Here is a 25,762-nt window from a genome sequence, read left to right on the forward strand (position 1 = left end):
TCCTTTATCAAAGAGAAGATGACCATATGTGCATGGGTTTATCTCTGGGCTTTCTATCCTGTTCCATTGATCTATATTTCTGTTTTTGTGCCAATACCATACTGTCTTGATTACTGTAGCTTTGTAGTATAGTCTGAAGTCAGGGAGCCTGGTTCCTCTAGCTCCATTTTTCTTTCTCAAGAGTGCTTTGGCTATTTGGGGTCTTTTGTGTTTCCACATAAATTGTGAAATTTTTTATCCAGTTCTGTCAAAAATGCCATTGATAGTTTGATAGGAATTGCATTGAATCTGTAGATTGCTTTGGGTAGTATAGTCATTTTCACAATGTTCATTCTTCAAATCCAAGACCATGGTGTATCTCTCCATCTGTTTGTATCATCTTTAATTTCTTCCATCAATGTCTTATAGTTTTCTACAAACAGGTCCTTTGTCTCCTTAGCTAGGTTTATTCCTAGGTATTTTATTCTTTTTGTTGAAGTGGTAGATGGAGGTGTTTCCTTAATTTCTCTTTCAGATTTTTCATCATTAGTGTGTAGGAATGCAAGAGATTTCTGTGCATTAATTTTGTATCCTGCTACTTTACCAGATTCATTGATTAGCTCTAGTAGTTTTCTGGTAGCATCTTTAGGATTCTCTATGTGTAGTATCATGTCATCTGCAAACAGTGACAGTTTTACGTTTCTTTTCTGATTTGCATTCCTTTTATTTCTTTTTCTTCTCTGATTGCTGTGGTTAAAACTTCCAAAACCATGTGGAATAAGAGTGGTGAGAGTGGGCAGCCTTGTCTTGTTCCTGATCTTAGTGGAAATGGTTTCAGTTTTTCACCATTGAGAACGATGTTGGCTGTGGGTTTGTCATATATGGCCTTTATTATGTGGAGATAAGTTCCCTCTCTGCCTACTTTCTGGAGGGTTTTTATCATAAATGGGTGTTGAATTTTATTGAAAGTTTTTTCTGCCTCTATTGAGATGATATGGTTTTTATCTTTCACTTTGTTAATATGGTGTATCACATTGATTGATTTGATATTGAAGAATCCTTGCATTCCTGGGGTAAACCCCACTTGATGATGGTGTATGATCCTTTTAATGTGCTGTTGGATTCTGTTTGCTGGTATTTTGTTGAGGATTTTTGCATCTCTGTTTTTCAGTGATATTGGACTGTAGTTTTCTTTTTTTGTGCCATCTTTGTCTGGTTTTGGTATCAGGGTGACAGTGGCTTCTGTGGGTTTGTCATATATGGCCTTTATTATGTGGAGATAAGTTCCCTCTCTGCCTACTTTCTGGAGGGTTTTTATCATAAATGGGTGTTGAATTTTATTGAAAGTTTTTTCTGCCTCTATTGAGATGATATGGTTTTTATCTTTCACTTTGTTAATATGGTGTATCACATTGATTGATTTGATATTGAAGAATCCTTGCATTCCTGGGGTAAACCCCACTTGATGATGGTGTATGATCCTTTTAATGTGCTGTTGGATTCTGTTTGCTGGTATTTTGTTGAGGATTTTTGCATCTCTGTTTTTCAGTGATATTGGACTGTAGTTTTCTTTTTTTGTGCCATCTTTGTCTGGTTTTGGTATCAGGGTGACAGTGGCTTCATAGAATGAGTCTGGGAGTGTTCCTCCCTCTGCTATATTTTGGAAGAGTTTGAGAAGGATAGGTGTTAGCTCTTCTCTAAATGTTTGACAGAATTTGCCTGTGAATCCATCTGGTCCTGGGCTTTTGTTTGTTGGAAGATTTTTAATCAGAGTTTCAATTTCATTGCCTGTGATTGGTCTGTTTATATTTTCTATTTCTTCCTGGTTCAGTCTCAGAAGGTTTTACTTTTCTAAGAATTTGTCCATTTCTTCCACATTGTCCATTGTATTGGCATATAGGTGCTTGTAGTAATCTCTCATGATCCTTTGTACTTCTGCAGTGTCATTTGTTAATTCTCCTTTTCCATTTCTAATTCTGATTTGAGTCTTCTCTGATTTTTTCTTCATGAGTGTGGCTAATGGTTTATCAATTTTGTTTATCTTCTCAAAGAACCAGCTTTTAGTTTTATTGACCTTTGCTATTGTTTCCTTCATTTCTTTTTCATTTATTTCTGATCTTTATTTCTTTGCTTTTGCAAACTTTGGGGGTTTTTTTGTTCTTCTTTCTCTAATTGTTTTAGGTGTAAAGTTAGGTTGTTTACTTGAGATTCTTCTTGTTTCTTGAGGTGAGATTGTATTGCTATAAACCTCCCTCTTAGAACTGCTTTTGCTGCATTTGTTTATAGGTATTTTTTTATTTCTTCAGTGATCTCTTGGTTTTTTAGTAGCGTATTGTTTAGCCTTCCTTTGTTTGTACTTTTCATGTTTTTTTCCTGTAATTGGTATTTGGTCTTATAGCAAAGTTGTTGGAAAAGATACTTGATTTGATTTCAATTTTCTTAAATTTACCAAAGCTTGATTTGTGACCCAAAATACGGTATATCCTGGAGAATGTTCCGTAAGCACTTGAGAATAAAGTGCATTAGGTTGTTTTTGGATGGAATGTCCTGTAAATAACAATTAAGTCCATCTTGTTTAATGTGTTATTTAAAGCTTGTGTTTCCTTATTTATTTTCATTTTGGATGATCTGTCCATTGGTGAAAGTGGGGTATTAAAGTCCCCTACTATTATTGTGTTACTGTCGATTTCCCCTTTTACGGCTGTTAGCATTTGCCATATGTATTGAGGTACTTCTATGTTAGGTGCATAAATATTTATAATTGTTATATCTTCTTCTTGGATTGATCCCTTGATCTTTATGTACTGTCCTTCTTTGTCTCTTGTAATAGTCTTTATTTTAAAGTCTATTTCGTCTGATATGAGAATTGCTACTCCAGCTTTCTTTTGATTTCCATTTGCATGGAATATCTTTTACCATGCCCCCACTTTTAGTTTGTATGTGTCCCTAGGTCTGAAGTGCGTCTCTTGTAGACAACATATATACAGTTCTTGTTTTTATATCCATTCAACCAGTCTGTGTCTTTTGGTGGGAGCATTTAATCCGTTTACACTTAAGGTAACTATTGATATGTGTGTTCCTATTACCACTTTCTTAATTATTTTGGGTTTGTTATTGTAGGTCTTTTCCTTCTCTTGTGTTTCCTGCCTAGAGAAGTTCCTTTAGCATTTGTTGTAAAGCTGGTTTTGTGGTGCTGAATTCTCATAGCGTTTGCTTGTCTGTAAAGGTGTTAGTTTCTCAGTCGAATGTGAATGAGATCCTTGCTTGGTAGAATAATCTCAGTTGTAGGTTTTTCCCTTTCATCATTTTAAATATGTCCTGCCACTCCCTTCTGGCTTGCAGAGTTCCTGTGAAAGATCAGCTGTTAACCTTATGGGGATTCCCTTGTATGTTATTTGTTGCTTTTCCCTTGCTGCTTTTAATATTTTTTATTTGTATTTAATTTTTGACAGTTTGATTAACATGTGTCTTGGCATGTTCCTCCTTGGATTTATCCTGTATGGGACTCTCTGTGCTTCCTGGACTTGATTGACTATTTCCTTTCCCATGTTATTGAAGTTTTCCAGTATAATGTCTTCAAATATTTTCTCAGTCCCGTTTTGTCTTCTTCTTCTGGGACCCCTATAATTCGAATATTGGTGTGTTTAATGTTGTCCCAGAGGTCTCTGAGACTGTCCTCAATTCTTTTCATTCTTTTTTCTTTTTTCTGCTCTGCAGTAGTTATTTCCACTATTTTATCTTCCAGGTCACTTATCCGTTCTTCTACCTCAGTTATTCTGCTATTTATTTCCTTCTAGAGAATTTTTAATTTCATTTATTGTGTTGTTCATCATTGTTTGTTTGCTCTTTAGTTCTTCTAGGTCCTTGTTAAACGTTTCTTGTATTTTCTCCATTCTATTTCCAAGATTTTGGATCATCTTTACTATCATTACTCTGAATTCTTTTTCAGGTAGGCTTCCTATTTCCTCTTCATTTGTTTGGTCTGGTGGGGTTTTACTTTGCTCCTTCATCTGCTGCATATTTCTCTTTCTTCTCATTTTACTTAACTTACTGTGTTTCAGGTCTCCTTTTCACAGGCTGCATGTTCGTAGTTCCCGTTGTTTTTGGTGTCTGCCCCCAGTGGGTAAGTTTGGTTCACTGGGTTGTGTAGGTTTCCTGGTGTAGGGGAGTAGTGCCTGTGTTCTAGTGGATGAGGCTGGATCTTGTCTTTCTGGTGGTCAAGACCATGTCCCTTGGTGTGTTTTGGGGTATCTGAACTTATTATGACTTTAGGTGGCCTCTCTGCTAATGGGTGGTGTTGTGTTCCTGTCTTGCTAGTTGTTTGGCTTGGGGTGTCCAGCACTGGAACTTGCTGGTCCTTGAGTGGAGCTGGGTCTTCATGTTGATACAGAAATCTCTTGGAGAGCTCTTGCCGATTGATACTACATGGGGCCGGGAGGTCTCTGGTGGTCCAGTGTCCTGAACTTGGCTCTCCCACCTCAGAGGCTTAGGCCTGACACCCGGCCGGAGCACCAAGACCCTGTCAGCCACACGTACCTGTGGCAGGATGGTTTTCCCGATTTCCACTACACACACCTAGACTGATGGTGAGCCCACCTCCTTCAGAGCGAAGTGCTGACCAATGGCACAGACCCCCAGGGGGATGTGGCAGGAGGTCAGGCTGAGTGAGTCCATTGACCTGCATATATCTGGAAACTGGGTTGCTAGTGTTGGAGCATCTCCTGCAGATGCAGGGGGCAGCTGTGGCTCACCATGTGGACAAGGACACTGGCAGCAGAAATTCTGGGAAGTACTCCTTGGCGTGAGCCCTCCCAAGGTCCACCATTAGCCCCACCAAAGAGCTTGGCAGGTGGATTCTTAGCCACTGTGCCACCAGGGAAGCCCTCCAGATCCTTTTGAATCCCAGGGTTTTTTTTTATAGCCATTGAGAATGCTTCAAAGCCTTCCTACTTACAGCTTCATCTTTTGCTACCAATAGAAGGTCCTTGGTATGAAATGTCTGAAAGGCGATTGTAACCTTTTACCCTATTGGCCACATTAAAATTTTTTTTTTCTCAGACATGGATCTTTTCTTGTAGAGATTTGAGAGTAGCAAGTTATGTGGCCATCACACATGCCCCAAGACAGGAAGACTGTATCATAAATATTATATCAAGCCAGTTCCTGACAGACCATGTTATACTGATTGTTGTCGCTAATACTGGTGAATTTGAAACTCTTAATCAGAAAATGGGCCAACACGTTATCATGTCCTGCTGGTATACACATTGAGTTTGAAACAAGTGGTTATTGGTGTTAACAGAAAGCAGTCTACTAAGCCACCACCTTACAGTCAGAAAGAGGAAGTGCTCAAAGAAGTTAGCATCTATATTGAGAGTATACACACACAAAATTTCTAGAACAATGACAACATTCTTGAGTTAAATTTTAATATGCCTTGATTTAAGGCATAGAAAAGCATCCTTCAAAATGCCAATGCTAGTGAAATTATACTATTTAAAGCCTTGAATTGTGCCAGCAACTCATACAACTGAAAACCTCATGATAAAAGTCAGAATGAATGAGATATCACCAGTTGACCAGGACAGTGAAGAATTTGTGGAAACTGTAAAGTAAATGACTGTGAATTCCAGTTGAGTTAAGTAACCCATACCCCCACAGAAGACAAAAAGAGGGAAAATTTTTTCGAGATTTTCTGATAGAAATCTGAAATACATTAAAGAGCAGAGCAACAAAGGCTGGTGAAAGGAGTAAGCTGTCAGTAGTAATTAAGTGTCTTCCCTTTAGAGGAGCTTATTCCTCACTTCAGAAATGCTGGTCCAGGCATTTGGGATGTGGACAGTGGTCTGAGAAGCAAAGTAGTGAATAAATACCCCAGATATGTATGGCCATCAGTAGGGAGAGGGAACTTCTGCACTCAAAATGCAAAGTGCATACCTACAATTAGAGGAAGAGCCTACCTGATTATAGATCCCCTTTTTCCACTTTCCTACACAACCAAGGAAGCCAGGACCTTGTAACCAGATTCAAGAAAAGGATTCTAGCTACCAGTATTCTTGAGTCTGGACTCATTAATATATATGTACTGGCAACCAAGAAACACTGAAACTTGAAAAAAATCAATATAATGAAAAAGAAGCACAAGGCCCAACATACTGACGAATTTTTTTTTTAATTTTAGGTATTTTAGGTATCTATTTTTTATTTATTTACTATTTTGGGCTGAGTTGGGTCTTCGTTGCTGCATGTGGGCTTTCTCTAGTTGCAGCGAGCAGGGCCTACTCTTCATTGCGGTGCAGAGGCTTCTCACCGTGGAGCACAGGCTCTAGGCGCACAGGCTTCAGTAGTTGTGTCACTCAGACTAAGTAGTTGTGTCTCGCTGTTCTAGAGCGCAGGCTCAGTAGTTGTGGTGCGTGGGCTTAGTTGCTCTGCGGCATGTGGGATCTTCCTGGACCAGGGCTTGAACCCGTGTCCCCTGCATTGGCAGGTGGATTCTTAACTACTGAGCCACCAGGGAAGCCCCTGATGAAAATTTTTGATTAATGCCCCCAAATATAAGAAGAAGCAATTATGAAAGAGGAAGAGGCTTCTTAGAAATTAAAAACATGAATTCCAAAATGTAGGTGAGAGGTGGATTATTAAATGACCTGAATAGACATAACCAAAGATTGGGATTTTTGCAGGAATTAGTGCGAAAGAGGAAAGAAATGAAAAGTATGAGAGAGAAATTAAGAGACAGGGAGTACAGATTAAGAAAGTTTATTATATTATCTAGTAGAAACTCTGTAAAGAAAACAGAGAGAATGGAGGGGAGGAACTAATCAAAGGATAGGCAATTAAAATGTTTACTACCTATGTATCCTATATGCAGGGTATTACTTGAGGGTGTTTTCTAGCAAAATGAAAAATGGATGCAATAAAAGGAAAATAAGGAATATAAGAAATATTGGTGAGCAAATAAATATGAAAAAAAATTAGAACTAAGCCTAAATAATATAGTTGTGAAGCTTAAGGCAGGTGTCTGAAAATAATTTTTGGTGATCTTAGTGATGGAAAAAATATAAGTTAGAAAATAAAACTCTGCGGGAAGCACAGCTTAAAAAAAAAGAAAATGTCATCAGGAGAGCACAGGGAAGTAGATGCCAACATCTGTAATCTCAATAAATGTAAATAGACTAACATGCTTTATTAAAAAGGCAGATTGTCATTTAGTGTTGAAATAAAGAAATTAAAATGTTTACAAACACACCTTAATCAAAAATTTAACACAGGAAGTAAACAAACTGGATAAATGCTGGTTGTAGTTAACAAAGGCTTACAAAAAGCTGAAAGGACAATATTATATAAGATAAACCAGAATTGAGGACCAAAAACATTAAGAGGGACAGAGAGGACATGTATAGAAGGTATAATCCGCCAAAAATATAATTGTGAACATTTTTATACCTATTCTACAGGCATGTTTAAGTATGTCAGGCATAAAAACAAGTTTATTCAGCATAGGGTTTTTTTTTTTTATTTTGGTGAAATAACAGAATTTACCATTTTAACTGTTATTAAGTGTACTCTTCATAGGCTTTAAGTACATTCACATAGATGTGCAGCTGTCACTGCCATCGATCTCCAGAACTTTTTCAAAATTTTCCTACATTGAAACTCTGTACCCACTAAATAATAACTCCATTTCAGCATAGGCTTAATAGCCTATTTTTTTGAAACTATTGGTTTTTCTGTTTTCTGCTGTTAATTTTCATTTTTGACACCAGATTGTGCACTACTTGTGCCTGTCACTGTTGGAATGATGTTACTTATGGTGTAGGGATGTTTTCCTAGGATATGTGATTTAGAAAGTTTGAATAGACCTGACTGCAAACCTTTGTCCATCTTCTTCCTTAAGCAGAGATGCTAATCAATATTATCTACTCTGGCTTTGACAAAAAACACTGGGAAACTGTGGGGTGTTGTGTGTGTATGCGTGTGTACGTAGTTTTCCTGTGGCATTTCAGAAGCCAGAATGTGAGATTTGAAATGCAGTGGAAATGAAGTATAGAATTCAAGAGGTCAAATGAGGCAGAGCTTTAAATAGATCGTCAAAATTTTCATAGAAGTTAAGAATAATGGTAGAATTAGGAATGAGGAAGAAAAACAACTCATGTGCCAAATGTGCTAAGATATCAGTAGATAATCAATAGGTCTACCAAGGTGACTTTCACACAGTTTCAGACCACTCCTCATGATGCAAAAACCATTTTCTCTCACAAATACAAGAACATATAACTGAAATACGAAATAGTACTTAACATTCTGTGTGCTATACACTCATTTTTAGAATAAGTATAAAAAAGTTCACAATTATATTTTTGATGGATTATACCTTCTATACTTATACTCTCTGTATCATTTCTTTGAAACTTTGGTCTCAATACATTAAGTTATTTTAACAGCCAGTGAATGGGTTGCAATGTAAAGTTTGAAAGTGGTTTAGCTGGTTGTCATGAGACTCAGAGGTGGTAGAACTTTTATGCGAGGGTAGAGAAGTTAATTGTAAGTAGCAGAAACCAGAACATGGCCAACACTTCTACTTACCTTTTCTAAAGAACTTTACTAAAGTAATTAATATTCTTCACAGTTCAATGACCGACAGGTGGTAAAGCGTTCCATGTGAAATGTTTGTTGAGGAACTTGAGAGTGTTGTTTACTGTGGGAACATAGGTTCCAAAGAAAATTGTCAAGAGTAATGAGCAGCAAAAAGTGGAGGTGAGGTGAGATGGGGAATTCATTGAGTTAAGTGGAAATGAGAGTGGAAAAACAGAGAGATGGAGTAACTTACATTTTGACCTTAACCAAATAACAGAGATTAAAAGTAAGGCTGGTACCAAAGTGTCAAATGGAATTCTGAGAGAAAATAATTCATTTTCTTAAAAAAAAAAAAGATCGTTGTAGAGAAAGACAAATAAAGAGTAATGAAAAGTACCCTAAATCCAGCTTATAACTTCAGGAAAATTGTTTACTAGTTGTACTCTCAGTTTCTTCATCAATATATGATGTCATTGAACTAGGAGATTCTTAACCTTACTACTATTTTAAAATGATTAAGTCTATATATTGCATCCCCATTATCAACAGTGGAATGCAAATGTGTTTGTATGTATGTATGTGTATATATATATATATATATATATACACACACATAGTTCTCTAAGTTTCTCTTGGAAACATTGTGACCAAGCAGTTTTAGTTATGAAGAAAATGGCTTAATAACTCAATAAGTATTACTAGTTTCCTCATTAAATGTTCTTCAATCACATTTGATTTGTTATTTTTAGTTACACGAACATGCTGCCTACTTGGTGGACAGTTTGTGGGAGAGCTCTCAAGAACTGTTGAAAGACTGGGAATGTATGACAGAATTGTTATTAGAAGAACCTGTTCAAGGAGAGGAAGGTATAGTATTTCGATAAGTTGATTTACATATTGTTTGGGGTTTGCATTAATTATCATACCACCCTGTATAGATCACTCTTACAATTGAGTATGTACAAGCGTACTATGTGTCTTTTTTTGCAAAGAGAACAGTTTGTTTCCTATAACAAGCAAGGATGTCTCAATAGTGTATAACATCTTTCTGTATTAGGACTACTACCATTCATGCCACACAAGTTTTTTAAATCCTATAAATGTCATGTAGCATTCAAAAAAGTTTTCTTTATGCTGATTTGAGTCACAAAGTACTGACATGCTTAATGTAAAAGAAAAAAGCACATGCAGAATCTTTTTGCTATGTATGTGTACTTAACCTTTCACATACAATGATTTAATTAGACCACAGTCATCCCCTCTTTTGTTATATCTTTTTAAAAATTAAAATAAAGAAATCAAAAATAGTCACTTACCTCGCTATTCAAGAAATAGAAATAATTGCTATATTGATAATTTCTGAAGTGTGCATTTTATATTACACTTTGTGTAATAACATGAACAGCAAAATGCATATGTATACTTAATAAAGCATTTATATTCTAAAAGATTATATGAATATTAGCTCCTTAAAACTAGCAATGCTTTTTCCTCTGTATAGCTTGTTTTTCAATCTAGCCCACAACAGTAGTTTAAAGAACTACTGTTTCATTTAATCCATACAGAGTCCTAAAATGTAGATGATACCTTGATGTAAGTGAGGCTTATAATGAACTAAAAACATGGACTTCAGAATCAAAAGAAACAGATTCAGATTTCTAACTCTGTCCTTTGTGACTTATGTCCTCATTTTTTCTGCTCCTTAGCTTCCTTTTCTTTATAATATAGGGATTCTTTTTCTTATTTACCTTATATAGTTGTGAGGATTAAATGAAATAGTATACTATTGATTCCCTATTCTGTTTCCCCTGCTTTTCTGTGTAGTTCAACCCTGTGGGATATAAGAGCGGAATGAGCCATCACCTGCAGTAGATTACCTAAACAGTATAGTGACCATCCCCCAGTGTTCTTTCCAAGCAGTGATGCTAATTGGTATTATCTGCTCTGGCTTTGACCAAATTCAGTGAGAGAAACAATAGCTATGCATCATACCCAAATACACTCCAGTAAACTGGCTGAAATTGCTTCTTTTAAATTCAAGATATTTGCCTCACAACCTCATTCTTTTTTTTTCCCCTCATTCTTAATCTGTAACACAAATCCTTCCCCAAAATTTCCCAGACCTTCTTTCAAGGTAGAATTTATTATAGTATATTTGACCCCACCTCTGATTATTATTTACTATATTTTGCATGTGCTTTTTTTCCCCTCCATACCTTTGGTAAGAAGACAGGTCTTTTATGAAGTTCACAGGACCTTCTGCTCACTAGGTCAAACTCTCAACTGTACTCTGGATTCCTTTCACTTTTGAAGTAATCAGAGGAACATGAACATACATTCTACATTGTCTTTATTTTGCTCATACATGTTCCTGCTAAGTTCACTGACTTCATAAATCTGTTTCTAACTAATCTTAATATTTTCTCTAGTAAAATCAATTTCCTTTCTAATCACTACAGCCCAGTCAACACTTGAGCAAAATGCTTGGCTTAATATTTAATAGTACATTTCATCCATTTTTCCTTCCTTGCTTGTGGCCATAGAATCAGCAAATTATCAGGGTAGGCTAGAGCTTCTTATTTATGATTCCAGGCCATTTTTCTTTTTGTCAAGTATGCTCTATAAGGTTATTTCCAAGGAGGAGGGAAGCAGGGGACATAATAAATTAAGGGAAGAAGAGCCAAGGTGCTATGATTTGGTATTGTTAACTTTTTACTCTCATTTAAATAAGATGTATCAGTCAGAAAATAGTAATTACTCTGTCCGTCAGTCATCAAGGTGTTCTAGATGGATCTACCTTCTTAAAATAACTATGTATTATTAGGTTTTCTTTGTGGTTTAAGTTTAGTTGACATTGGGTTTAACTTTCAGTCAAGAGATTGGTTAGGTTTGGTTTCGTTTGGTTTGGCTTGGTTTGGTTGGTTTGATTTTAGCTAGAAAAGTTAGTTGTAAAATGGGGAAAAAATTTTAAGTCAACCACAGTTTTAGGGTATGATTGAATCTGGGAAGGCAAGGCTGGAGAATTTATGTGTAACAAGTCCAGGACCGTTTTGAAATTATGATTCAACTTTTTTTCATACATTTGGCCATATGTTTGCTGTGTCACATATAAGCTCTGGTTTGGAATGGTATCCAAATCATATTCTGAGCTACTATTTTGCTATATTTTATGATAACAAAAGGCCATTAGTGATTTACTTATTTCCTTAAGACTAATTTGAAATTAAGTTATACTTTACGTAAGTGAAGTGTGATAGATATTCCAGTGGATGAAAGTCTAGTTAGCAGTTGCAAATATAGGACTAAAATTTGGGAAAACAGACACATTGTCAAAGACTACCAATAGCAATTTAAATCACAACTGCTATTTATCAGAACAAAACTATCACTCGAAAAGATACATGCACCCCTGTGTTCACAGCAGCACTATTTACAGTAGCCAAGACATGGAAACAACCTAAATGTCCATCAGCAGATGAATGGATAAAAAAGATGTGGTACATATATACAGTGTACCATTCAGCCATAAAAAAAGAATGACTTAATGCCATTCGCAGCTACATGGATGGACCTAAAGATTATTATACTAAGCGAAGTAAGTCAGAAAGAGAAAAACAAATACCATATGATATTATATGTGGAGTCTAATATATGACACACATGAACTTATCTACGAAACGGAAATGGACTCAAAGACATAGAGAATAGACTTGTGGTTGCTGGTCGGGGGAGGGGATTGGATTGGGAGTTTGGGAGTAGCAGATGCAAACTATTATATATAGAATGGATAAACAACAATGTCCTGTTGTATAGCACAGGGAACTATATTCAATATCCTGTAATAAACCATGATGGAAAAGAAAAATAATAATAAATCACAGCTGCTGTAAGACTGCCTTGCAGTGTTTTTAAGGGACAGGGTTTTTTGGGGGTGTATGTGTATTCTACAGCAAAATCAAATTGCTGGATAAATTTTTAGTGTAATGTGAAGGTCTGGGTAACAAGTAATCAGGCAAAAACAGGGCCATAACTAAGTCATTTAACTTCTCTGGATCTTAGCTTCTTCATTTATAAAAAAGGCTTTTTGATTAGATAAACTTATGTGATCATTTCTTTTTGTTTTTTTAAACAGTTTTTGAAACATTTGATAGCTTGCAGTGAAAGCTAATGATTTCTTTTTTTAAAAATATATTTATTTTTATTTATCTTTGGCTGTGTTGGGTTTTCGTTGCTGCGCACGGGCTTTCTCTAGTTGTGGCGAGTGGGGGCTACTTATCATTGCAGTGCGCAGGCTTCTCATTGCGGTGGCTTCTCTTGTTGCGAAGCACAGGCTCTAGGCACGTGGGCTTCGGTAGTTGTGGCACGCGGGCTCTAAAGCACACAGGCTCAGTAGTTGTGGCACATGGGCTTAGTTGCTGTGCGGCATGTGGGATCTTCCCGGACCAGGTTTCAAACCCGTGTCCCCTGCATTGGCAGGCAGATTCTTAACCACTGCGCCACCAGGGAATCCCTGTGATCATTTCTAATGCTAGAATTCTGTGATCCAGTTGATGGGTGAAGTAATGTTTATAAGTGGAATTCTTCAAGTAGGGAATCATTAATTCACTTATAATTTTAAAATATTTATTGACCACCTTCTTAGTGCTGTTATACTAAGCACTGAGGGTGCAGTCTTAAACAAGGTCAGCTCACTGCCCATATGGAACTTAACATTCAAGTGGGGAAGGCAGACCAAAACTAAGTGGTCAGAATAATTTCAAAAGTTAATAAGTATCTGTGATGGATAATAACAGTAAGAAGGGGTCCATCTTTAGATTGAATCCCAAAAGGAAGATCTCTCTAAGGAGGCCACCCATGAGCCAATATTCTAAAGGATATGGGGGCTAGCCATGGGAAGTGTCAAAAAAGAGCTGCCTAGATAGAGGAAATAGCAATTGCATAGTATCTGAAGCATGAATGATATTGTTATATTCCAGGAGCTGCAGTAGCTTGAGCACAGTGGGCCAGTGGCACTAGATGAGATAGAGGCAGAGGCCTGATGATGTAGAACATTTAAGTCCATAAGTGGATTTATTTAGTTCATTCTAAGTGTAATAGGGAGCCACTGAAGGATTTTAAACAGGGGAGGGATGTGATCAAATTCGTATTAAAAAAAATGCTTTTTGTCAACATGGTTTGGAGTGGTCTCTATGGGATATGATAAAAATGTAAAAGATGAACATAGATTATAGAAAGAAAAAGCCCATGGTGAGTTTTAAAGATTGTGGATAGGAAGGGGACAAAAGCAGGAAGAGCAAGAAGGAGTGAGAGCAAGCTATATAAAAAGGATAGTTAAGAGTTCATTGTATGCTATAGAAGGCCCAGTAAAGAGGGTGTTCAAGAGAGCTATGGTTAATAATATCACGTATTGCAGAGGAGAAAAAGGACTATGCAGAGACCATCAGCTTTAAGTGAAGATTTAGGTTGTTGGTGACTTTTTAGTGTTTCTTTTCAGTGATATTAAGGAAAAAATTCAGAGTTCAGGGTGATAAGACTGAAATCAATAATGAGAAAATGGAGATGATGTGTAAAGAGGTTTCTGAAGACTTAGAAAGTTGTGTAGGTATTTGGTAATTCATAGTGCGAACAGCCACCCTTTCCTTTCTATCATTGTGGCTGTTTGGCTCTTGTCTGTGGCTTAAAGCTTGCTTTGTTTTCAATTTTATTATTTGGTTTTGCTGTTTTATCCCCAAAGAGATTTCAGTTAAATTTCAAATGTTTTGAGTTTACCATATCTGAATGGATGGTTTCAAATTGTAAACTAATAAAATTGATGGCATTGGACACTGTATAAGGTTGAGTTTTTCTTCAACACTAATGTATGGATTTTAGTGTATAATAGTGTATAATATATATAATATATATTATATATCTAATAATAATAGTGTATAATATCTATAGTATAATATCTATACTAGGTAAGTTTTTCTCTCCTCACTTTCCATAGAACTAGATTTTTTTCATAAATAATAGAAAATGCATTTAGTTCATAGACAATCTTGTCATTCCTCTATCCCCAGCCAAATTGAAAAAAATATGAAATTCTAGAATCATAAAATAGAAACTTGATTGTTTTATTGGATCAGGGAGTATAAATGGAAAGCTGAAACTGTTTCTTGTGGTTTTCCTAAGACAAGCTAAAGTTCATGTGCTTTTCATATCACAATTAAAATGTGAAACAAAAAATGATTGAATTAAGATGTACATACATGTTTCTGTTCAGGATGATTTTGGTACAGAATAAGGGATAAAATGTTATGCCTTTGTTTGCCTTTTCATTGCTGTTGTCCCAGTTTATTTTGAAATAATCAGTACAAACTTCTCAATTTCTAAAGCTTAGTATTTTTTTCTTTTAATTTATGCATAGTTCTGTCTCTATAATCCCCACATCTATTGGTCTTTTTTTTTTAATTGGTCTTTAACATAAATAAGTATACAGAGAAAAGAACAGAGAGGAAGGAGAGAGGGAGACAGAAAGATAAAATTAAACTATTCAAATTAGTCTCAAAAATGTATCTTTAAAAATACATAGAAATGAATTCAACAAGAAAAGTACAGAATCAGTGTGAAGAAAATCATAATGTTTCATTAAATAATGTCAAATAAGATATCATAAATGAAGAGCTATATCATGTTCCTGGCTGAAAAGATTATTAAAATGTCAGTTCTTCCCAGTGTAATGTATAATTTTCTTAAAAATACCAGTTCAAATTCCAGTAGGTTTGAGAGAGTTCTGGGAGGTGAGAGAAGGAACTAAGCAAAATGATTTTAAAGTTTATATAGACTGGGACTTCCCTGGTGGCACAGTGGTTAAGAATCCGCCTGCCAACGCAGGGGACACGGATTTGAGCCCTGGTCCAGGAAAATACCACATGCCGCGGAGCAACTAAGCCCGTGCGCCACGACTACTAAGCCTGCTTTCTAGAGCCTGTGAGCCACAACTACTGAGCCTGCGTGCCACAGCTACTGAAGCCTGTGCTCCCAGAGCCCATGCTCCGCAACGAGAAGCCCATGCACTGCAACGAAGAGTAGCCCCCGCTGGCTGCAACTAGAGAAAGCCTGCGCGCAGCAACGAAGACCTACGCAGCCAAAAAGAAAAAAAATACATAAATTTATTTTTTAAAAAAAGTTTCTTACATAGACTGAGTGAAGTAAGTCAGACAGAGAAAGACAAATATCATATGATATTGCTTGTATGTGGAATCTAAAAAAAAGGGTACAAATGAACTTATCTACAAAACAGAAAAAGAGTCACAGACATAGAAAACAAACTTATGGTTACCAGGGGGGTGGGTGGGGAGGAATAAATTGGAAGATTGGGATTGACATATACACTCTACTATATATAAAATAGATAACTAATAAGGACCTACTGTATAGCACAGGGAACTCTACTCAGTACTCTGTAATGGCCTATATGGGAAAAGAATCTTAAAAAGAGTGCATATATGTATATGTATAACCGATTCACTTTGCTGTACACCTGAAGCTAACACAACATTGCAAATCAACTATACTCTAATAAAAATTTAAAAATAAAAGTTTATGTAGAATTTCAAGCTTATTTTTAAAAGGTGGTATAGCATAGTGCTTAAGAGCGTAGACCTTGGAGTTAGACTACCTGGGTTCATATCTTGGCTCTACTACTGAGTGCTTTGAAAAGTTATTTAACCTCTCCATGGCTTATTTTCCCGATCTGCAAAGTGTGAGGATATTAATTCCTATCTCTTGGAATTGTTTTGGGGATAAAACAAGTAAATACATATAAATTACTTATAACTATGCCTTACACATAGAAAATACTTAATTGTTTGCTACTAGCTTTATAGAAATTAGAAATTTTTCAGGAAAAGGACTAGATAAGGGAAATTTGTTAAACTAAATATTCAAATTAGTTGAATTAAATTACACATTAAAGTATATTATAACATTATAAAGCTGTTATAATCAAAACAGTGTGTCCTTGTAATAGAAAAATAGATTAGTGAAACTAAATAAAGAATCCAGAAATAGATCTAAGTATATATAAGCACCTAAAACATGTTTAAAGGTGACATTTCAAATAAACCAGGGAAAGCTGGTTTTATTTAATAATGGTAGAGGCATAATTGGCTGCTCATCTGGTGGGAATAAACAGACCCATACTTGATACTATCGGCAGAAATAAATTTCAGACAGATTAAAGATGTAAAAGCAAGAACAGATGGAGACAGAGAGAGAAGAAAATATATTTCTATAATCTCTAGGAGAAAGGAGATCTTTGAAAGCAATACAAGAAACCCAGAAGCCTTTTTTTTTTTTTTATGATCAGTATGAGATTATAGATGTTAACTAAGCTTACTGGGATAATCATGTCACAATATATATAAGTTAAATCATTATGCTGTACAACTTAAACCTATATTGTATGTCAGTTATCTCTCAAAAAAACTAGAAAGAAAAGAGAGAAATCTGAAAGCCATAAAAAAAATAAGTACAGATATGACTTTTGTAAAAGTTAATAATTTCTGACAAAAGATACCATGAGGAGTCTAAAAACAAAAGAACAAACTGGGAGAAAATATTTGCATCATTTAAGACAAACTTAGGGACTTCCCTAGTGATGCAGTGGTTAAGAATCCACCTGCCAGTGCAGGAGACATGGGTTCAATCCCTGGTCCGTTAAGATCCCACATGCCACAGAGCAACTAAGCCCATGCGCCACAACTACTGAGCCTGTGCTCTAGAGCCCGTGCACCACAACTACTGAGCCTGTGCTCTAGAGCCCGTGCACCACAACTACCGAGCCTGCACTCTAGAGCCCATGAGCCACAACTACTGAGCCTGCATGCCACAACTATTGAAGCCCGTATGCCTAGAGCCCGTGCTCCGCAATAAGAGAAGCCACTGCAATGAGAAGCCCGCGCACTGCAACGAAGAGTAGCCCCCACTTGCCGCAACTAGAGAAAGCCCACGCACAGCAACAAAGACCCAACACAGTCAAAAATAAATAAATAAATAAATATTTAAAAAATAATCCAAGAAAGGTGAATAACAATAGAAAAATTAGCAGAGAATAAACATTAAAAATCTCCAAAAAAATTTTAAACTAATAAACAAGAAAATACACTCCACTAATTAGTAGTTAGGCAGGAGCAAAATAACATACCATTTTCAGTCATTGGATTGGCAAACATTAAAGGGACTTATGACATCAAGTGCTGGCAGGGATATGAGGAACCAAACATTCTCATCATTGCAGTTGGAGGTGTGGATTGCAGTAAGTAACCTTTTTTTTTTTTTTTTTTTTTTTTTGCGGTACACGGGCTTCTCACTGTTGTGGCCTCTCCCGTTGCGGAGCACAGGCTCTGGATGCGCAGGGTCAGCAGCCATGGCTCACAGGCCCAGCCGCTCCGCGGCATGTGGGATCTTCCCGGACCGGGGCACGAACCCGTGTCCCCTGCATCAGCAGGCGGACTCTCAATCACTGTGCCCACAGGGAAGCCCAAGTAACCTTTTTGATTTGTCAGTACCAAGATTTTAACCTTTGAGTCATTACTCCCTCTCTTGAAATTTATTCTACAGAAATAAAAGTATCAGTTACATAAATATATGTGTACTTATGATATTTGTTACTGCATTGTTTATAAATGTGACAAAAATTTGGGGAAAATTTGCATGTTAATAGGAGAAGGATGAATAAATTGTGGAACACAAATTATGTAATAACTTGTAATTATTTAACATAATTGTACATGTCATGTGACTTGAAAGGTATTCAAAATCTATTGTTAATTTTTTGAAAAGATATAGCATGTTCTTTTTTTGCTAAAAATAAAAGATATATGAGCTTTGAAGTGATATAGAAGGAAAATTTTGGCATTGCCTAATTCAGAAGTATATTACAAGAGACAAAGTATTAGAAACCGGAGTTTATTGTCTTTTTTACTTTGTATATCTCTTTCTTGTTTGACTTACGACAAGCACATATTATTCTTAAAACAAGAAAAAAGACAAAGAATAGAACTTTAGTCTTTAAGTAATAGACTACAGTTTTTTATAACTGTGCTCATTTTTGATACATGGCTATTGTAAAACTGTCTACTCATACTAATGTGTTTTTTTCACTTTAGCAATGTCTGACCGTCAGGAGAGTGCTCTTATAGAGCTAATGGTTTGTACGATTCGTCAAGCTGCTGAGGCACATCCTCCAGTGGGAAGGGGTACCGGCAAGAGAGTAAGTTATATTAGAAATATACAAAAAAAAAAAAGAAAAAGAAAAAGATTTTAACGTAATTAACTGCCTTAAATATTTGAATATTTTTTGTAAATGATATATGCTGTGGTAGTTCATCTTATATTCTGTCTACTCAGGTTCCAAAATAGATTCTTTGCATCCATGCTTCTATAGCACCTGTGCCTGCTTCTAGTCTAGTATCTTAACGAATTTTCACATTCATATTTGTTAAAGGTACAGAAAGGCTCTGAAGGCAAACTGCCTAGTTTTGGAAGCTCTTTCACTTAACATCTATGTAATCTTTGGACAGTTGATTATTTTCTTTGTTAATTTCCTTACCTGTACTATGGGGCTAATAATGCAGGTATTATTGCTATTCAAGATGAATTGAGATAATCACGATGGAAAGACTGGCTCCAGTAGTGTGAAGAGGTAGGCAGTTCCTCTCTGCCAAAAAAAAAAAAGTGTAAAACTGGAAAAATTATCAAAACCCATATCAGGGCTCTGGAAATTAACCAAAGATAAAACAACAAATTGAGAAGCATTTATGGGCATATCTTGGAGATATTGTAGGTTCAGTTCCAGACCATTATAATAAAGCAAATATCGCAGTAAAGCTAGTCACATGAATTTTTTGGTTTCTCGATGCATAAAAAGTTGTGTTTACACTATGCAATAGTCTATTAAGTGGGCAATGCCTTATGCCTAGAAAAACAATGTACATACCTTAATTTAAAACTAGTTTATTGCTAAAACAAATGCTGTCATCTGAGCCTTCAGTGAGTTGCAATCTTTTTGCTGGTGGCAGTTTCTTAAAATAAGACAAAAATGAGGTTTGCCTCATTGATGGACTTTTCCTTTCACAGTTTCTGTGTAGCATGCCATGCTGTTTGATAGCATTTGACCCACAGTAGAACTTCTTTCAGAATTGGAGTCAGGCCTCTCAAACCCTGCCACTGCTTTATCAACTAAGTTCATGTAATATTCTAAATCCTTTGTTGTCATTTCAACAATCATCACAGCATTTTCACCATGAGTAGATTACATCTCTAGAAACCACTTTCTTTGCTCATCCATAAGAAGCAACTCCTCATCTGTTAAAGTTTTTGTCATGAGATTTATCACATTCAGTCTCTGCTTAGAATTCTAGTTCTCTTGCTATTTTCACCACATCTGCAGTTCCTTCCTCCGCTTAAATCTTGAACCCCTCAAAGTCATTCATGAGGATTGGAATCAACTTCTTCCAAATTCCTGTTAGTGTTGATATTTTGACCTTTTCCCCTTGAATCATGAATATTCTTAGTGTCATCTAGGACACTGAATCCTTTTCAGAAAGTTTTCAATGGACTTTGCACAGGTCCTTCAGAGGAATCACTATCCATGGCAGCTGTAGCCTTACAAAAATCTCTTTCTTTACTAATGAAACTTGAAAGTCAGAATTACTCCTTGATCCATGGGCTGCAAAATGGATATTGTGTTAGGAAGCATGAAAACATTATTCTCATGGTGCATCTCCATCAGAGCTCTTGGGTGACCAGATGCCTTGTCAGTGAGCAGTCATATTTTGAAAGGAATCTTTTCTTTGAGCAGTAGGTCTCAACAGTGGGCTTAAAATATTCACTAAACCATGTTGTAAACAGATGTGCTGTCACCCAGACTTTGTTGTTCCACTGATAGAGAACAGGCAGAGTAGACTGAGCATATTTCTAAGGGCCCTAGGACTTTCAGAATAGCGAATGAGCATTGGCTTCAACTTAAAGTCACCAACTGTATAGCTATGAAAATCCTACGTGGCATCTTCTTTTAATATAATGCTGTTTTGTCTATACTGCAAATCTTTTGTTTAGTGTAGGCACCTTCAGTAATTATCTTAGCTAGATCTTCTGGTTAACTTGCTGCAACTTCTACATCAGCAGTTGCTGCCTCACCTTGAACTCATGTTATAGAGATGGCTTCTTTTCTTAAATCTCATGAAGTAGATTCAGCCTTTTCTTCTGCAGCTTCCTCACTTCTCTCAGCTTTCATAGAGTTTAAGAGAGTGAGGGCCTTGCTGTGGATTAGGCTTTGGCTTAATGGAATGTTGTGGCTGGTTCGATCTTCTATCCAGATCACTAAAGCTTCTTCCATATCAGCAATAAGGCTGTTTCACTTTCTTATCATTCATGTATTCACTGGAGTAGCACTTTTAATTTCTTTCATGAACTTTTCCTTTGCATTCACAAGTTGGCTAACTGTTTGACTCAAGAGGCCTAGCTTTTGGCCTGTCTCAGCTTTCAACATGCCTTCCCCACTGAGCTTAATCATGTCTAGCTTTTGATTTAAAGCAAGAGATGTGTGGCTCTTCTTTTCACCTGAACACTTAGAGGCTTATTAGGGGTTAGTAAGGTTGTTAATTGACCTGATTTCAATACTGTTGAGTCTCAGGAAATAGGGAAGCCTGAGGAGGGGAAAAAGATGGGGGAACAGCTAGTTGGTGGAGCAGTGGGACACAACATTTATCAAGTAAGTTCCCCATTTTATATGGGTGCAGTTTCTGGCACCCCAGAACAATTAAATGGTAACATCAAAGATCATTGATCACATGGGCTTCCCTGGTGGCACAGTGGTTGAGAATCTGCCTGCCGATGTAGGGGACACAGGTTTGGGCCCCAGTCCGGGAAGATCCCTCAGTGGCTGGGCCCGTGAGCCACAGCCGCTGAGCCTGTGCGTCCGGAGCCTGTGCTCTGCAACAGGAGAAGCCACAACAGTGAGAGGCCGGCGTACCACAAAAAAAAAAAAAAAGATCATTGATCACAGATCACCATAACAGGTATAATAATAATGATGAAAAAGTTGGAGATATTTCAGGAATTACCAAAATGTGACACAGAAACAGACACACAAACACAAAATGAGCAAATGCTGTTGGGAAAATGGTACCAATAAACTTGCTCAACACGCGGTTGTCACAAAGTTCCAATTTGTTTTCTTCAAAAAAGCAATATCTGCAAAACATAATGAGGTGTGCTTGTATTCTTGGAAAACTGCTGAAGCTTCAGGTTAAAGCTGTAGGAGTCTATAGCCTTCCTGATTAGGGTTACAGTATACACAGAACCCACAAGCTTGATTGGTGACATCTGTAATTTTACCAGAGTGGCACTGTATGTAAAAACCAGCAACTTTGCTGTCAAGGGAGCAGACTCAATATGGGACAAATGGGAAAAGTCCACAGCTTTGTCAGCTAGAAATGGCAGAAACAAATAAGGAAAACCTGTACCTGTGATATTCAGAGATTGTGTCTGCAAGTTGGTAAGAATAGTGAACCAGCCAAGAATCTAACAAAAAAATGCTAGAAATGAGAAAGCCATAAAAGGATTAAGAAACTCTTCATACATCCCTGGCTGACTGGGAAACTTGAGAGACAGAGCCCAATGGAAAATAAAAGTCAAGCAAACTTACACAGTGGCTGAAGTTTGAATGTGCTCTCTATCCCATGAACAGATCAGGTCTCATAGGCTAGGAGCCTTATAAATTTGGAGCATTTGAGCACCACCTCTACCCCAATCATTGGCTGACTAGTGATCTATTGAAACACAGAGGAGACTCCCAGGAAAACAGGCTAAAAAACAAAAATAAGAATAAAAATTCCCAACAGAAGCCACACATCATGGGAGAGACAAATTACACAGTTTAAGTTAAAGATTAATTTGTTAAAATGACACTTAGAAAAATAATTTTTAAATACATAGTACAGGATATTATCAAAAAATGTCCACTTTTCCAGAAAAATTGCAACCATGCCAAAAAACAAAACACAGTAAAGTGTGGCCATACTCAGGGGAAAAAAGTAGACAGTAGAAATGGTTTCTCAGTAGGCGTAATTGTTGGCTTTAGCAAATACTTCAGAGCCCTTTTTTATAAATATGTTCAAAGAATTATAGGAAAATATGTTCAGAGAATTACAGGAAAAGATGATAACAACAAAGAAGGAATCTCAGTAATTCCAATTTTTCAAATGGAAATTCATGAGTTGAAAAGTACAGTAACAGAAATTTAAAATTTATTAGATGAGCTCAACAGATTTGAGATGACAGGAGAAACAGTGGACATGAAAGATTAATAGAAATTATTCATTCTGAAAAAAAAAAAAAACAGGAAAAAAGATGAAGAGAAATGAACAGAGCCTAAGAAATGTGTGAAACAACATCAAGTCACCAAATTTGTGTAATGGAGTCCTACAAAGAAAGGAGTGAGAGGAAGAAAAGGAAGGAAAAACATTTTAAGAATTGCCAAAAACTTCCCAAATTTGATGAGAAATGTTAATCCACAGGTCCAAGAAATTTAACAAAACCCAAATAGTATAAACACAAAATATCTACCTCTAGACACAGGGTAGTCACACTGTTAAAAGCTAAAGACAAAAAATCTTGAAAGCTGCAAGAAAAAAATAACTCATGTGGAGGACAACAGCAATAGGATTAGCAGTTGACTTATCAGAAGTAGTCAAGGCCAGAAGACAGCAGAATGACAATCACCGAAAGACAACAAAATTGCCAACCAAGAATTCTAAATGCAGTAAAATTATCTTTCAAGTATGAAAGTGAAATAAAAACATTCCCATATAAACAAAGATTGAGAGACGTGTTAGAAGACCTGCCTTAGAAGAAATACTAAAAGAAGTCCTTCCAGCTGTAAAGAATGGAAACTCTAATCCACAGGAGGAAATAGAGAGTGCGAGAAATGGTAAATATGTGGGTGGATGTAAAAGGCTGTGTATATTATATTTTTTTTAAAGAGACATGAGATTATTTAAAGCAACAATTATAGCACTGTAGTATTAAGATTATAATATATATAGATATGTGAGAATAGCACAAAGAAGGGTAAAGGAAATAGAACTCTCTTGGAGTAAAATTGCTGTATTTTGCTATAATTAATTCATTATTAATCTAAAGTTAGTTGTAATAAGTTGAAGAAGTATATTGTAATCCCTAGAGTAACTACTCAAACCTAAAAAAGGAAAATGAAACCAGCAGAGAAATTGTAATAGCACAGTAAAAAATGTTTAACTGCAAAGAAGGCAGTAAAGGACAAAAAGAGGGGAGGAAAAAAGACATAAGATATATAGATAACAAATAGCCCAACGGCTGAGGTAAATTTAACCATATTAAACATTACATTAAATACGAATATAGGAGAGACTCCAAAAAGTAGAGACTGAGAAAACTAAGGACTGGGTATGAAATGATAATAAGGAATTATTGTTTAATTTTGTTGGAGATGTAAAGCTTAATTATTCTTGCATCTTCATCTCTTAGAGACATAATTAAATATTAGAGGTGAAATAATATACAAAGAACTTGCCTTAAAATGCTGCAGAAGACCATTGTTTTGGGGTGCACAAGGAGAGGGGATTCACAGCACCTCCTAAACCAGCTCCAGAGACGGGCACAAGCCGCGGCTGTCAGCGCGGACACCAGAGACACGCATGAAACGCTAAGGCTGCTGCTGCAGCCACCAAGAAGCCTGTGTGCAAGCACAGGTCACTATCCACACCTCCCCTCCCAGGAGCCTGTGCAGCCCGCCACTGCCAGGGTACTGTGATCCAAGGACAACTTCCCCGGGAGAACAAACGGCGCGCCTCAGGCTGTTGCAACATCATGGTGGCCTCTGCTGCCGCAGGCTCGCCCCACATTCCATACCCCTCCCTCCAACTGGCCTGAGTGAGCCAGAGCCCCCTATCAGCTGCTACTTTAACCCCACCCTGTCTGAGCGAAGAACAGACGCCCTCAGGAGACCTACATGCAGAGGCAGGGCCAAATCCAAAGCTGAGCCCCAGGAGCTGTGCAAACAAAGAAGAGAAAGGGAAGTCTCTCCCAGCAGTCTTGGGAGCAGCAGATTAAATCTCCACAGTCAACTTGATGTACCCTGCATCTGTGGAATACCTGAACAGACAATGGATCAGCCCAAAATTCAGGCGGTGGACTTTGGGAGCAATGATATATATATTTTTTTCCTTTTTCTCTTTTTCCGTGTGGCTCACAGGGTCTTGGTGCTCCAGCCAGGTGTCAGGCCTGTGCCTCTAAGGTTGGAGAGCCGAGTACAGGACATTGGTCCACCAGAGACCTCCCAGCTCCACATGATATCAAACGGCGAAAGCTCTCCCAGAGATCTACATCTCAACACTAAGACCCAGCTCCACTCAATGACCAGCAAGCTACAGTGCTGGACACCCTAGCCAAACAACTAGCAAGACAGAAACACAACCCCACCCATTAGCAGAGAGGCTGCCTAAAATCATAATAAGGTCACAGACACCCCAAAACGCACCACTGGACATGGTCCTGCCCACCACAAAGACAAGATCCAGCCTCATCCACCAGAACACAGGCACTAGTCCCTTCCACCAGGAAGCCTACACAACCCACTGAACCAACCTTAGCTACTGGGGGCAGACACCAAAAACAACGAACCTGCAGCCTGCAAAAAGGAGACCCCAAACAGTAAGTTAAGCAAAATGAGAAGACAGAGAAACACACAGCAGATGAAGGAGCAAGGTAAAAACCTACAGACCAAACAAATGAAGAGGAAATAGGCAGTTTACCTGAAAAAGAATTCAGAGAAATGATAGTAAAGATGATCCAAAATCTTGGGAATAGAATGGAAAAATAAAAGAAACATTTAACAAGGACCTAGAAGAACTAAAGAGCAAACGAACAGTGATGAACAACACAATAAATGAAATTAAAATTTCTCTAGAAGGAAATAAATAGCAGAATAACTGAAGCAAAAGAACGGATACGTGACCTGGAAGATAAAACAGTGGAAATAACTACTGCAGAGCAGAATTTTAAAAAATAGAATGAAAAGAATTGAGGACAGTCTCAGAGACCTGTGGGGCAACATTAAATGTACCAACATTCAAATTATAGGGGTCCCAGAAGAAGAAGAGAAAAAGAAAGGGACTGAGAA

The 25,762-nt window shown here is 37.0% G+C and overlaps 1 protein-coding gene across 4 annotated transcripts in view; it reads left to right on the forward strand.

The window, feature by feature from the left end:
• STAG1 (STAG1 cohesin complex component) overlaps positions 1-25,762 on the forward strand; it is a 459,692-nt gene that overhangs the window by 371,920 nt on the left and 62,010 nt on the right. For all 4 annotated transcript variants that reach the window (XM_024131797.3, XM_028489469.2, XM_024131796.3 and 1 more), the window contains exons 15-16: positions 9,306-9,423; positions 18,708-18,811. In XM_024131797.3, coding sequence (XP_023987565.1) covers positions 9,306-9,423; positions 18,708-18,811 — 222 coding nt within the window. The remainder of the gene's footprint in view (positions 1-9,305; positions 9,424-18,707; positions 18,812-25,762) is intronic.

Source organism: Physeter macrocephalus, chromosome 1 (genome assembly GCF_002837175.3).
Source record: "Physeter macrocephalus isolate SW-GA chromosome 1, ASM283717v5, whole genome shotgun sequence".
NCBI classification, from domain to species: Eukaryota; Metazoa; Chordata; class Mammalia; order Artiodactyla; family Physeteridae; genus Physeter; species Physeter macrocephalus.